General features: G+C 38.5%; 1 protein-coding gene across 1 annotated transcript in view; it reads left to right on the top strand.

The window, feature by feature from the left end:
• The window catches only part of LOC118430792 (kinesin-like protein KIF1B), a gene marked incomplete in the record, with an annotated part of 54,954 nt that overhangs the window by 36,576 nt on the left and 3,356 nt on the right, over positions 1-15,022 (top strand). The window contains 26 exon segments of the mRNA XM_035841814.1: positions 210-328; positions 937-1,022; positions 1,355-1,436; positions 2,385-2,613; positions 3,188-3,278; positions 3,673-3,791; positions 3,939-3,994; positions 4,182-4,221; positions 4,421-4,492; positions 4,916-4,982; positions 5,455-5,539; positions 5,807-5,872; positions 6,388-6,493; positions 7,406-7,432; positions 7,819-7,881; positions 8,024-8,075; positions 8,349-8,434; positions 8,719-8,766; positions 8,979-9,040; positions 9,524-9,553; positions 10,200-10,345; positions 11,418-11,555; positions 11,930-11,974; positions 12,669-12,946; positions 13,524-13,596; positions 14,130-14,249. Coding sequence (XP_035697707.1) covers positions 210-328; positions 937-1,022; positions 1,355-1,436; positions 2,385-2,613; positions 3,188-3,278; positions 3,673-3,791; positions 3,939-3,994; positions 4,182-4,221; positions 4,421-4,492; positions 4,916-4,982; positions 5,455-5,539; positions 5,807-5,872; positions 6,388-6,493; positions 7,406-7,432; positions 7,819-7,881; positions 8,024-8,075; positions 8,349-8,434; positions 8,719-8,766; positions 8,979-9,040; positions 9,524-9,553; positions 10,200-10,345; positions 11,418-11,555; positions 11,930-11,974; positions 12,669-12,946; positions 13,524-13,596; positions 14,130-14,249 — 2,386 coding nt within the window.

Below are 15,022 nucleotides of genomic sequence, written 5' to 3'. Positions count from 1 at the left end.
TTGAGTAGTCTGGATAATCTGTCTTACAAATTCTGATAAGAACTGATTCCAACTTTTTCCATGATTTAATGTGATATTTTCATCTAAGAGTCTTTAGAACACTTTACTGACAAGCTACTGTGTTTCCATCAAAGTTTCAAATCAAGCAGAAATGGGCTTGCTATTCCGTGCACAGCATGATTAATGTTATGTCTGTTTCCCTGCTGCAGAGCTTTTGTGTACCTGAGTAACCTGCTGTACCCAGTGGGGATTGTGCACCGTGTGGCAGTGGTCAGTGAGAAGGGTGATGTCAGGGGGTGGCTACGGGTGGCTGTACAACATGTCACAGGTATGGTACAGTTTAAGTAGTATATACCAAGTATTAGGAGCACATATGGATGTCACAATGTGAGACAACAGTAAGATCAATAACACTGGCCATAATTAGTCCTATGACAGGGCCACCCCACATATGTTTCTGGGTTCAATAAAGGGACCAGTCCCCAAGTCTGTCCACCTCAATTCTGACCAGACAAGCAGAAAGTGCACATCTCATCTTTTGCTCCCATACACAAGGATAGCTGGTGTGGAGACCATGTAAGATATAGTGCACTATGCCAATATCATCTCAGCTCATTATTATTATACTGCACAAGAATGGTTTTATCATATTACATAGGACCAAGGACAATGTTGTCATTGTGAATGCCATTCAGCACCAAGGACAGTGTTGTGTGAATGTCATTCAGCTCCAAGGATGGTGCCATCTAAATGTCATTCAGTATCAAGGACAGTGTTATGTGACTCACATTCAGCACCAAGAATGGTGTTATCTAAATGCCATTAGCATCAAGAATAGTGTTGCCAGTGTGAAGTTTGACAGTCCTTTTGAACCCTGCTGATTACCAACCAAAACTGACATCTCTGATATGTTTTTACCTGATGTTGTTCCTGCAGACGATGATGCTCCTGACTGCACTGGAGGAGTCTGTCAAACTGGGACCGCCAGGATTGCCTTTAACCAAGAGGAACTGCAGAAAAAGGTATCTAGTGTTTACCTCATTTAGAGTAAAGCCCCAGGATCCTGTTGCACAACAGGAAAAGCCATTGACAGACAAGTTTTGTAGCTTCCTTTTGCGAAATCCTATCATTCATCCTAAGATTTCCAGAGATCGGTCAACAATCACAGGTCAATGAGTTCTGTACAATGTAATATTGTAAATTTTGACATTCAGCAACCTTCAAGCAAACAACAACTGCAGAGGAAGCTTGCCAAGAGCTGAAACAAGAAGAGTTATAAGACGTAAAAATAAGGAAATGCCGATCACTTTGATTGAAGCAAGTCACTATCTAAACTGATGTTTTGCATCCTCAGATTGATGCTGAGAATGAAGCGGAGGCAAACATTCCCTCGGGAGAGGAGCTGCGTATTGTGGAGGGGCAAGGTAATGGGACAGGTAGGGGCCGAGCCTGAACACGTTGGGACAGCTCCACTCTTCACACCCCAACCTAACACCAAAACCCATTTCTTGATTGCACTAAACTGAACTAAATCTAGGGAAATTCCAATTTGTGTGGAGTATTATTAATGCATACATGGCAAAGACCATTCCCTTCCTTGAAACATATTGCAAACATTTTCTAACATGCCCCGTAGTGAACCAAGAAAACTGTCTTCTGATTTCCAAGCTGTTCAGGTACACTCCAGATTGTGTGTGAATTGATTGTGTTTTCACATCCCATTTCCACTTCCTTGTTCATCATTCCAACATCATTTCCAATCAAAGTGTTCTTGATGTAACATATTACATTCCATCAGCTTTGTCATCCCAACCATTGTGTGATTGTAACAGTTCATCTGATGCTATTGTTATACCATTCTGGGTAAAAATTGTATTTGAAGCTGGTGTGTATTTTCCTTAGCATGATAAATTGCATGATAGAAGCTTCAGATTTCTTTGATTCATGAATGTATGGAGGCATCTTCTGAACTACATGTATTTTATACATGTCTCATATTATTTTCTTTGCATGTTATATATATATATGTATGTTTTATGTCATGGTGATGATTTGTTTTGTTTTGTGGATTAGTTTCAACTAGATTTGCATGTTGCCTTTGTAATTATTAGTTCATCTCAGATCAAAGGATTGTTATTGTTCTAATTTTGTTATTTTATGATAAGAGGATTGTTATATGCAAGGACTTGATACATGTATAAGCACTACAAGCTTCATGTCCATTGATTGCTGAATTTATGTATATGTGTGAATTTAGAAAAAGAAAAAAGACTTCAAGACAAATTAGGAAGCCAGACCATGTATGTGAATAACAAAAAAAGAACAAGACTATACATGTATCATCATATTAGGAAGCCAAACCCTAGCCCCTGTTTCTTCCACAGATGATGAGGAGGCCAGCGAGGCCTCGGCAGCAGCAGCTGCTGCAGCTGCAGCAGGTGGAGACGGCCAGAAGACACCTGCCGAGGAGGAGGGTGAGGAGGAGGACAGCTGGGTACAGTTCATGAAGGAGCACCCCCACCTGAAGCTGGGCACCACCTTCACCTTCCGGGTCACCCTTCTACAGGCCTCCGGCATCCCACCGGAGTACGCTGATGTCTTCTGTCAGTTCAAGTATGTTCATCTCCTATATCATAATGTACAACTGTAACAGTTTTGTCTGTTATGGACAAGTTATATTTTTCAATATTTTTCAATATTTCTGTTCCAACACTGTATTGTGTCTTCTGTCAGTTCAAGTAAGTTCTTATCCTATATCATATATACATGTCTATACTACTGCCCCTACGGCCACATGAGCTACGGGACGAGTGAGTGAGAGTGATACTAACAGTTTTGTCTGTTATGGACAAGTTATATTTTTCAATATTTTTCAATATTTCTGTTCCAACACTGTATTGTGTCTTCTGTCAGCTTAAGTAAGTTCATGTCCTGATAATATTTGTGTTTGTTCTGATAAATTCATATTACAGTACTGGTCTAAAGAGGTGCATTTCATCAGTTGCAACAATGCATTGCTTATTTTATTCATTCATTCAGCATAAGTAACAAAAAGTGAATGACACTTAGACATCATTTTACTACTTATAGTCTCTATTGATGGTAAGCTATAAAAAATTCTTAATCTAAAACGTCTTGATCACTAGGCAACAATAAAGCATAATGATGTATTTGTGTTTTTTTACAGTTTCCTACATCGCCATGATGAAGCCTTCTCCACAGAACCACTGAAGAACACTGGCAAGGGGCCACCCCTCGGTTTCTATCATGTGCAGAATGTAGGCACCATAATTCTTCTTTCATAATTAGAGGAGACTTACTCTATATCTAATAGTTTTGTGATTTCATAATTTTTATGAAATTTTGTGTTCATTTTCTTACTTACAAATAACGTCCCTCATTCCAAAAGAATGCGTTCTGCTTTCGCTGCAACCTAAATTGGAATTGATTGACCTTTGATAGTTGAAATATCATGAAAAATGACTTGCATTTTGTAAAAGACATCAAAATACAGAAAGTGTAAAGAGATTTGTCTTTTATCTATGAAACTGTTTAATTCCTGGGTTGCAGCAAGGTCACAGCCCTAGTGGAATAGGGGTGTCAGCAAAAGTTTGAAATAAAGTACTTGTTTGTAACATTGCCATTAACTGTGTTCCCTTTGTACCACCTCAGATTTCAGTAGTTGTGACCAAGTCGTTTATTGAGTACATCCGGAGCCAGCCTCTGGTGTTTGAAGTGTTTGGTCACTACCAGCAGCACCCTCTTCACATGCAGGCCAAGGAAGAGGTCATGTAAGTACTACCTTCCAGTCTCTCACCACTTATACATGTACTCATTACAAGTACATGCAATATTCCTAGTTATATTTTTGATGATTCTGGGTTTTCTAACTATATATCATCATGTATTCAACTTCGTCATTTCCCTTTTATTTCCAGCATGCAGCGTAGAATGCCCCGAACATTCCCACAATCTCTCCCACTGGCAAAACCAGGTATGGTAACAAAATTTTTATTTTAGGCTTGATTAGATTTTTTATTAAAGAAACACCAGGTCCTTAATACTGTTGAAAGTAGGTGAATATTATACAGAGTTTGTTTGTATTGGAAGGAGTGTTTCTAGTTTATAGAATGATATTTCTATTCATTTTTAATCCATTAGCAAAACATTTTGATTTACAGTTCCGTCTCCAAGACATGGGCGTGTACCAACAACACCCAAGTAAGTGTCTTATCTTTACTTCTTGCATGGTGATACAAAGTAGACTTGAGTTCAAAGCCTGTTAATGTCAATGTTTCTGAAGCATAAATTAAAATCCTCTTTTTGCAGAATTCTAAGAGTAAGCTTTGAAAGTGAGACTATGAGCATCATATAATAGAGAGATGTACAGTGTATGAATGACCAATGTGATCTTTTCCAGCTTGAACATGACTCACTGCAGTTATGACCTGCTGGGCTGGTGGGAGATCTGTGAGCTGGGACCTTCAGGAGAGTAAGTTGTCTCAAACCATTGTGATCATTATCAAACTGGACACAGAATCACATGGCATGCAAAGAATACATGAGAAATATTAATTTCCAGCTGTGTCTGGGAAAATCCACACCCCTGGCAAGTTAGATAACCCACCACGCCTTTCAAAAAAGAGAAGGGGCATGCCCCAGAGTTCTACAGTGCAAATCATTCTGTCTGGAGTTGTTGATTCACTTCAAATCACCTCTGTCTCGTATCAGCCTTGTTTCATCAGGACTTCAGTAAGAATAATGACTATCAGTTAATAATGGAGATCAGAATCGAACCAAACCCTACCTGAGATAGTTGTAGACACCAAGCGGCTTTCATCAGAGTATTCTGTAACATTAATACACAATGTAGTACAAGGTACATGTACATCTATCCTCCCTATACTATCTACAGGTACATAGCAGCTGTAGTGGACCACAGTGATGAGAAGCCATGTCAGGGGGTCTTCATGTTACATCAGGTGAGTTCCTCTGCTTTAAACCCTGCCTTCAGAGTCTTACATGTACACTTGCAGGGTGTAACCTTAGGAATCAAAGACATCAAGCTCAGTCTGTTACTCACGACTAGTTTGCTGCTGCTAAGAAGCTTTCCTATGGTATCCACCATATTTCTTCAGCTCTGAGGGCTCACGTAACCAGCGGGTTGGAGTTCACTCTCTCTAAGGTCACGTGACTGGACAAGTGTGTTGTATGTGTATACACATGTAGATGGTAGGGAGTCAGTGGTGGCCCTGCATGATCACGATTCAGCATAGATGACCAGACCCTGATGTGAATGGCCTCTTCAATTCCACTCTCAACACCTGCTCTCTCTTTCTGGGGTGTTTAGGGGACAGAAATCTACTTGCACTAAGAAAAAGGATAAGGACATCATACAATTTGTTTTTTGCCGAAAAAGATTAGAGACATTGATTGTCTGTATTGATCTTACAGGGTATCCAGAGACGAATCCGAGTGACCCTTGTCCACGAGCCAGGACAAGATGTGGTGTGGAAAGGAGTGAAAGAAGTTGTCATTGGTAAGCTACATGTATGAGTATTATTTGAAGATTCTAATGGATGAAGTTTGCCTCTTTAAATGATAAACAGCCCTAATTCATGAATTATACCTTAACCATTTCCCTTTTCAAGTATGCAGTGTACACATGTATGTACATGTACTCAGTAAGGAAGCATTTTTATTGCTCACAATATTAATATATATTTTTTAGGCCTATACATGTCTATGGCTGGTTTGTCTGTAGCGTTTTGTGTTTTGTCTTCACAACCCCATGTTATACATGTAGGTTGGCCTACTATTCGTCCAAAATCAACAAAAGACATGAAATCCTTACGCAAGAAGCTCCTCTATGGTGGGTGGCATGGTGTCATCAATAACGCCAAGCCTGCACTAAGAAATAAGTTAGATCTATACCTTAAAATGTTAACTCTAAGGATAGAACATGACATTGCAGGAATATACTAACCAGAAATGTTCAACATCATGCTTCAGCCCCTATTTTTGGTTTAAGGCCTGTACTACCCAGTTCACACAACACATCATGGCTGTGATTTTGTTTATTTCAATTCTTACTTAAAGTTTTTAGTTCATTCCTGAGAAATACAGGTTAATCTCAATTGTAATTAACTCTTATATAATATCATGTATTTTCTCATAAGGCTGACTTTTCTCTGTTTTGACTAAGATGATTGGAGTTTCTGTTTTATGTTGTTGTAACTTTACTATAATTCTTAAAAGTACCATCTGTAACAAGACTACACATAGTAATGAAACTATTACTAACTACAACTTCCCTTAAAAAACTATGTTTTATCTATGAGTTGTTGTCCAAACTTTCTAACCATGATTTTGTACTCTTCCTCCTAGGCCGTATCAGAAACAAGTTGGAAGTGAAAGGTCCTGACGGTGAGGTGTCTGCCCTGTCACTCAACATCTGCTCACAGGGGTACCTCTACCCACCTCATGACCTCAGGTACATGGAGTTCTGACACTAACAATGCTGTTAGATCAGCTTTGCATACATTGTACATGGGTTCAACAAGTTGCTTTGTGCACAATACACAGAATTGCTTGAATAATTATATGCCACATTGATAGATAAGAATTCGTCGGTGTATTTGGCTACTGCATTTTGTTTTTTACCTGTACATCCTTGCCGTCCGGCTATTGCCTGTTGTGGTTAAGTGTTGTACTTGTATGTCTCACACCGTATGTCTCTACTACTGCTAATGCTGCTGTACTTCTAAAGCTTCAACTGTGCAATATTTTACGATTATATTATGGATTTCAATTAGAAATTTGAAGCTCTTGAAAGATTTATGTGTTGTGTTGTTGAGTTGCACTCACAAAATATGAGCATTGTTGTTACAATACTCTCATCATTGCTGATAATGATTACAGTCATCATGACTACTGCCTTTAGATTATGCATATGAGTCATATGGTTTGAATTCATACAATGTAATACGTGTACATGAATATCCAGTAGTAAAAAGACTTTCCCAGAGTTTACACTTAGTCTATTTTCTTCATTAAACCCAACTATTTCCCTTGATTATTTCCAAAAAGTTGTGTCTAAGTGATGTCTGACTAGTCTATGATGATAACCATACAGAAAAATTCAACATGTAACTGACAACAATAGTCTGTCTCTACTGATAACATGCCCTATCTCTCCCATTTGATTGATGTGTCTGTGTAGCTTAGGGATTCCAAAACTACATATAACATTGAAATAGCCAATGGAAAATTGTATGGAAAGCCTTGTTATTTGTATTGAAAATACCATTGTTTTCTAACGTATACAAAACTTAGTTGATGTTACAATCATGTTTCTTCCCTGCCTGTAGTGACTTTTAATCAAATGTCCAATTTCCATTTCAAGCACTACCATTGAGGAACATGACATTAGGTACTTGGTCTCGGTCATCAGTGTGTTTGGTCCCAACTACATACCTGTGTGATGGACTATCTATCTATAACAGAATGCACAATTTATATTTAATTCAAAGGGAATGCCTCTTATCAAATTTCAGTTGAGTCCAACAACTCTTTAGTCTGAGGTGATGCACTGTTTGCTGATACCTAACAAGTGCCATTAAGTTCTTACTTCAGCTAATTAAAACCTAGATTTAGAAATGACTTCAATTTCAGTGATGTTGATAGCATTAGATTGTATTTAATATTTAGAGTAGCTGCATGACAAGTGATGTCCCAACTAAGGTGAACTAATCATTGTACTTCTGTAATGCCATGTTGATGTAATTAATGTTTTGTATTTTGAAACTATTTTGATAGGGTGTTTTACCAGTTTGAAGCAGCCTGGGACAGTTCGTTGCACAATTCAAAACTTCTCAACAGGTCAGTAAAAGTAATGACTTTGTTTAATGTTTGTACAAGACATTGTATATGTAATTATATTAGATATAGAATTCTAGATTATTCGTAATTTGTATTGCCTTGAGAATATATCATCCATAACAGTTTTGTTTCCTCCATACAGAGTAACTCCTTACAGAGAGAAGGTCTACATGACAGTATCAGCTTACATTGAGGTACTAGTTTTGTTCTTTTACCTTAAGTAGATATAATGAAGAAAGAATTTAATGTCCTCAATTTTTAATGTATATAGGACATGATGGAAATTGTAGTTTACCTTATGCCTTGGCAAATCAGAGTAACTGTTCTGAATTCTGTCATAAAGGTTTGTGATTTGTCAGAATTTGTATCAGCACAATCATGATGTTTGTAAAAAGAAACAGAACTACATGTATGAACATCTGATTCATGTTAATGATAAGACTAACTGAGATGTTGTTCCTTACCAGCTGGATAACTGTGCCCAGCCAGCCTGTATTACAAAGGACCTATGTCTCACCATCCACAGTAGAGATGCCAGACTCTCACAGCCAAGGTAAACACTCTTGATGTGTGCAGTTTCTCTAGTAGGGTACATTTTTATTTACTTTTATGAGAATGCAAGCTACATAACCTTTGTACAAAATGTACAAGCATGTTTAATAGGAATCTGTAAGTTAGTGTTTTATAGTGTTTTAAATCTATAGTTTTTGGGTGTAAAAGTCTGTCAGTTAATTCTTGTTTCCTATCTGTTTCTTCCCTTAATATCATGTAAAAGATGCAGTTGGGTATGAGCATCATATTTACCAGTCTATACGTCTTGTTATTTCCAATCTGTAGATCCTTGCGGAGCCTGTTTGGAAGTGGCTACTACAGATCTCCAGACAGGTAAAGTATCATATACGGATACATTGGTTAACATTGACTGTGGTAAAATGTACAGTATCATCCATGAAAAAACCTATCGCCCAATGAATTCAACTACATGTAGTAAATATGAAGGTTACTAATGTCTTGCAATAGAGTAGTCAACTCAAAGAAGGGTCAGGTTTTGAACCCTAAAGAAAAATGCAACTTACAGTGTTCCTGTGTTGTTTCAGCAACCGTGTGAGCAGTGTGTATGAGCTGAGCCTGAAGCATTCCAGTCCAGAGGGCAGTCCAGGTAATACATGTAGCTAGCATTTATCTTCTACAGTCAAGTACATTTATGTCCATGCACATTTAAGGTAATACCATAACCCTATAGCTAACATTCACTCTGTATGGTCATGTATATGTTCATAATGTGTTACACAAGAAAATTGTAACTATTTTCTTTACTGTCTCCACACTCTGATTTTTAAAGAAGACTTTTAGTAAATTTTTCTTCTTTTGAATAAAAAAAATTGTGTTGTTGCATTGTAAAGATGAGAAATTTGATAATGATTTAGGAAAACAGTAAAAATTTGGGTTTGCAGTAAAATTTCAGTTCAGGGTGGTACAGGGGGCGGATATAACTAAAAGTTTGATATTTCTAGGTGGACGAAACGTAAGAAGAACATTTTTGTATTAAAACCACATTCAATGGAAATTTGTTTTAGAAATTGTCAGTACATTGTGTATCTAAGATTGACTGTTGATTGCTGCGTTCCTTCATGCCACGAAGATGGTGCTTCAGACGGGAAGGGACCGGGAAGTAAGTCCTCCTAAAAGTTCCAGCCCCCAGTGATTCACTCGTTTGTTTCTGTCAGGAGGATGTACTGTCACCTGTGTGGTCCGTGACCCTGCCCCCCTCCCCCTTAACCACCCTGAACAGTCAACACTATACACACCACCCTCATGGAAGACTGTACTGTGTAACATACTTTTTGTCACTCTTGTGATAAATGTTGATAAAACATATACCCTGCCCTTGTTTTGAAGTGAAAAGTCCCTCTTTGGTAATTCTTTCCTTCTTTATGTGTCTCTTTTCTGAAACAACAAAGAAAAGCCAACAAATATGACATAAAAATTACATATTTGTTTGAATGAAATAGAAATTATTAAATTTACCTCCGACGGCAACTGTGCCCAATGTTTAGTTAAGGACATACCTCAAAAATTACAATGGACAATATCTGAAACATTTTCTTAATTTTTGTTGCCTCCTTTCTTTAACTGAATAGTCCTATGCCTTTAAGATACAGATGTTTAACTACCAGTATTCCATTCCAACAGAAAAATACATGACTGTATGTCATGTTAGCAGAAAGCCAACATTGATAATAACATAGCTAAGATGATTTATGCTTCTTGAGTTAATATCGATCTGACAAATGTTATAACTCTGCGTTGCCTGAAAGGTGTCCAGCGGCGGAGACGGAGAGTGCTGGACACGTCCACGACGTACGTACGCGGGGAAGAGAACCTGGCGGGCTGGAGACCCCGCGGAGACTCACTCATCTTCGAGCACCAATGGGAGCTGGAGAAGCTGACACGGCTAGAGCAGGTAGGCCCCAACATACTCTTGCCACACCTCTTGGTTGGATGTTTTTATTTCCTTGAAATCATTGTACATTTACCTATACCTTCACCAAAGTGATACCTTCAACTACTGCTTGGGTAAGGAAATGTTTAACATTTTGATGTAAAACTGCCCAAAAGACAGACAGAAAATGTATTTCTAGAATAGTCAAGGTTTCAGTACCAAGAACAGAGGAGAGCTGCTGTGAGAGAAGATAGACAGACAGAAAATGTCTTTTAAGAATCATCAAGGTTTCAGTACCAAGGCCAGAGGGAGAGCTTTACAATGCTTGTACTTCTAGGTGGCTAGAGTTTGACACTTGCTGCTGCTGCTGCTGCTAGAGAAGACCGACAGAAATGTCTTTTAGAATTGTCAATGTTTCAGTACCAAGGCCAGAGGAAGAGCTTTACAATGTTTTTACTTTTAGGTAGAGAGAGTTCGACACTTGCTGTTGTTGCAAGAGAAGATAGACAGACAGAAAATTTCTTTTAAGAATTATCAAAGATTCAGTACCAAGGCCCGAGGGAGAGCTTTACAATGCTTGTACTTCTAGGTGGAAAAAGTTTGACGCTGCTATTGTGAGAGAAGATAGAAAGACAGGAAATATATTTTTAGAATTTCAAAGGTTTCAGTACCAAGGCCAGTGGTAGAGCTTTACAATGCCTGTACTTTTAGGTGGAGAGAATTTGACACTCACTGCTGATGCGAAAGAAGACAGACAGAAAATGTCTTTTCAGAGTTATCATGGTTTCAGAACCAAGGCCGGAGATAGAACTTTATAATGTTTGTACTTCTAAGCTGGAAAGAGTTTGACACTAGCTGCTGCTGTGAGAGAAGATAGACTGACAGAAAATGTCTTTTAGAATTTCCAACATTTCAGTACCAAGGCCAGAGGTAGAACTTTACAATGCTTGTACTTCTAGCTGGGGAGGTGGGGGGAGTTCAACACTCACTGCTGATGCGAGAGAAGATAGAAAGACAGATGATGTCTTTTTAGAATTGTCAAGGTTTCAGAACCAAGGCCAGAGGTAGAATGTTACAATTCTTGTACTTCTAGGTGGAGAGAGTTCGACACTTGCTGCTACTGCGAGAGAAGATGGGCATCGTTTCCGGTGAGGAAGGCAAGGAGATCAGGTGGATTCTGGGAGAGGGGGACGACGACACTGTGGACAGGCAGATCACCCTGTTGGATAAGGTCTGGACTCTCATCCAATAAGTCATAGACTCTTACCAAATATTATCTGATTCACTTAATTCTCTTTTTTCATGAAGACCTGTAATTGTACCATAAAGCACAGAATGAAGCCAACACATTAAATTTACTGTAGCATGCTGTAACTGTAACAAATTATTGTTGCCTGTATTATTCTGCCAGCATTAAGTAACAAAACTATGTGCTAATTGTATGGTGAATATTTAACATAGTATTTCAGATGAATAGCCCCTCTCTGATGACCTACATGTCAAAAGATATTCAATTTAACGAAATTTTGTGCATGGAAGAGACCATAGGAACTAGAGGATAACAGTGTTTAACAGTGACTATATTAATTTGTGTCCTTCATGTAGTGTTTGAAGCTTTGGAGCATGGAGCCCCTTCAACTATATGTAGAGGTAAGGCATACTTTAGGCTGTAGACAAATATAATGATAATCATAGAGTACAGTTATTTTGTTTCTTTTCTTTTAATCCAATTGTCAAAACATAAGGTAACCCTACATCATAGCAAGGCATTAAATCAACTCACATTGTATATAATGTCAAAATTAACAAAACTAATAAGATATGTCATATATCAGATCTATTTCATTATACTTTATGCACACTACTTTATTTTCGCTATGGGTTTCTTACAGGCTTTTCTACTAACAAATCTCATGAAGGTATTTAGAAACATTTTCACCTCATCCTACAATTACATTGTATATCATTAACCATTTCAGTTAACTTACTTTCCTTTTTCCTTCATGCTTGTACCATCTGGTACTGTTTTTGTAATGCTTCTTTCTCCATCAATATCATTTTCATCTGCATGTTTCATTTAAACCATGAACAGTGATTATTGTGAAGGCATTTCTTCAAACACCTACTGAGCTATGTGTAGATCTTAAAAAGAGTTAACCTTAGACTTGATACAGAAAGTAACTACCAGTATTACGTAGATTTCATGTTCATATTTTAGAAATCTCTTCATACATATTACATTAACCCAAAAAAGAGAACACCATACTTGTACATTTTGAATGTCAAAATGATACTGAACTGACAGAGATTTTTTTCACCACATGATGTTTTATTTCCCCATCAGGATACGGATGTTGACGATGATGATGATGATGACCCAGCAGGAATGATCCGGTCCGTCTCCACCCCAGTGCTGAGCTCCACCCTGGTGGAGAACTCCCCCCAGCACAGTCCAGCCAAGTCCCCGGTCCCCCCACCCCCTTTAGGGGCAGCAGACAGTGAGGGGCCCCTCCCTGAGGGGGTGGCGGTGCCTGTGCTCCCGCCCCTGCCCCCGGACTCTACAGACGACAACCCTGACTACCAGGCTCTCTACATTCCTGCTGTGGAAGAGATCAGAGTAAGGTACATAACAGTTGCTGACCTTTATAGACAATAATAATTTGTACCATTTCTATGAATCTTACCAAAAAAAGTTAACAGAAAAAAGAAGTCTTTCCTCCTTTTTGCACCAGTGCAGTTGATTGTTATGCACCACAGGCAACCTTGGCATCTGGATCCTTTTTCAGGTGTGCGTCTAGAGTAGCATCTCTGATCTGGTCGCACAACTTGTCTGAAATGCAAACATTTTGCGTGAAACTTAAATATTGCACTCCCCATTGATCATCCTTTTTTCTGTACATGAGTAAGATACAGTACTAGACGTTCTATGTATTACACTGCAGAATAGTGAGCTTTTTTAGGATGCACTGATTAGAAAAGGTGGCCAAACTACATTGTACATGTAGACTATAGAATCTTATACATGTACATTTGTTTATGGTTACATGTAGAAATGTGAATAGGGTGCTACATTCAATTTGTTTACCCCAGAAGTTCTGTTCCTTTCTGATCAAATCAATAGGTTCTTTGAAATGAAATTAGTGGTGTATCTTATCTACATGTATCTTGTATGTTTAACAAACTTTTTTTTCCTCCTCAGCCCTGTTGTGTCACGTAAAGGATACCTGAATTTTCTAGAGGAGAAAACCAGTGGCTGGATCAAGCGTTGGGTGGTAAGTCAGAAGTTATGTTTTCCTTCAAAGGCAAACAAAATGCTCCCTCCTCTTTTGCTCCTTCTTAATCTCCCCTGAAAGGTATCAACATCTGGCTATCTAAAATGATCACAATTGTAAGCCAGATAGTTTACGGCCTATTTTTTCTGGTGTGAGCCCTACAAAGCCTTACTACTACCTTGTCCATTTTTGGACGCCGTACACTAATCATGAGCACTCAAGAGGTATCAGGTATTTTTAGGTTTGGTGCCCGGCCTAGGCTATAGCACCAGTGCAAATGTGACTGCAACATAACATGTAGATCTCAGATTTCAGTTTTTCTATTAGCAAATGTGACAAAATACATTACACAGACGCTCAGGCATTGCTGATATTGGAGAGTCTAGAAATAGGGACAGACAAATTCAGTTTGGTGATAAAATGATGAGAAATTGTGAATGATCATTGTATCATTGGTTCAGTACGTTCAGAACAATTTTGAATTTCCTTTTCCACACTAGAGATTAACATTTATGTATTTTTGTTGCCTGTAGGTAGTGCGTCGCCCGTATGTGTACATGTACAACAATGAGAAGGACCCTGTAGAGCGGGGGCTGATTAACCTGGCCACTGCACAGGTGGAGTACAGTGAAGACCAGCAGGCCATGCTCAAGGTAACGCCACGGAGGGGGAGCTGCATGTACAGGGCTGTCTTCAGGACCCATCCCTTTATTCCAGGATGGAAATTTACTTGTTGGGAAGGGAAAAAAAATGACCCCATCTGTCAAATTTGAACTTCATGACATGAAACTGTTATAAATGTATTTTCATTGACTTAAAATGACACGTTTAAGTAACAAGAAAAATCAACAGCATGCATTCCTAAAGAATGAGTGGGGCAAAAAAACATTATAGCTGGAGACAGCCCTGGGTAACTTTTTGTGAGGTGACAGCTCTTGCAGTCTTGAACAACAGATCTAGAACAAAGAGCATAAAGTTCTGCAGCAGTCTCCTCCTAGACTTGCTGTATGATATCCTGTACATGTGTACTCTGCTATCAGAACAGCCTTCTTGTTTGGGATTACAGTAAGCTATCTTGACAACTTTTTAAAAAATATCTTATGTCAAAATTATCTAGCCTGGGTACCATCCGGGTAGTAGTTTTCTCCAGTGTTTGCCTCTGCCACCCATCTGGGGAACTGTATAATCTATTCAATGATTTTGGCGGTGACATCTGTTCAGTGTATTAGCAAATTAATTCAATGTGTTCTAGATCACCCGTTCAAATGAGCGTTCCAACACCTCTTTGATTACAGTGATCAATTATCCATTTCAAGTTTCTTGCGTAGCAGAAGCAAACGTAGAGAAAAGTGCTACCCGTTTTTTCTTTTGCATACTCTGATATATAGGATGTTTTTCTAAATGATTAAATCATTGATAATGTTAT

This window comes from Branchiostoma floridae, chromosome 14 (genome assembly GCF_000003815.2).
Source record: "Branchiostoma floridae strain S238N-H82 chromosome 14, Bfl_VNyyK, whole genome shotgun sequence".
In the NCBI taxonomy this organism is placed as follows: Eukaryota; Metazoa; Chordata; class Leptocardii; order Amphioxiformes; family Branchiostomatidae; genus Branchiostoma; species Branchiostoma floridae.
This window is presented reverse-complemented; position numbering and strand designations above follow the sequence as displayed.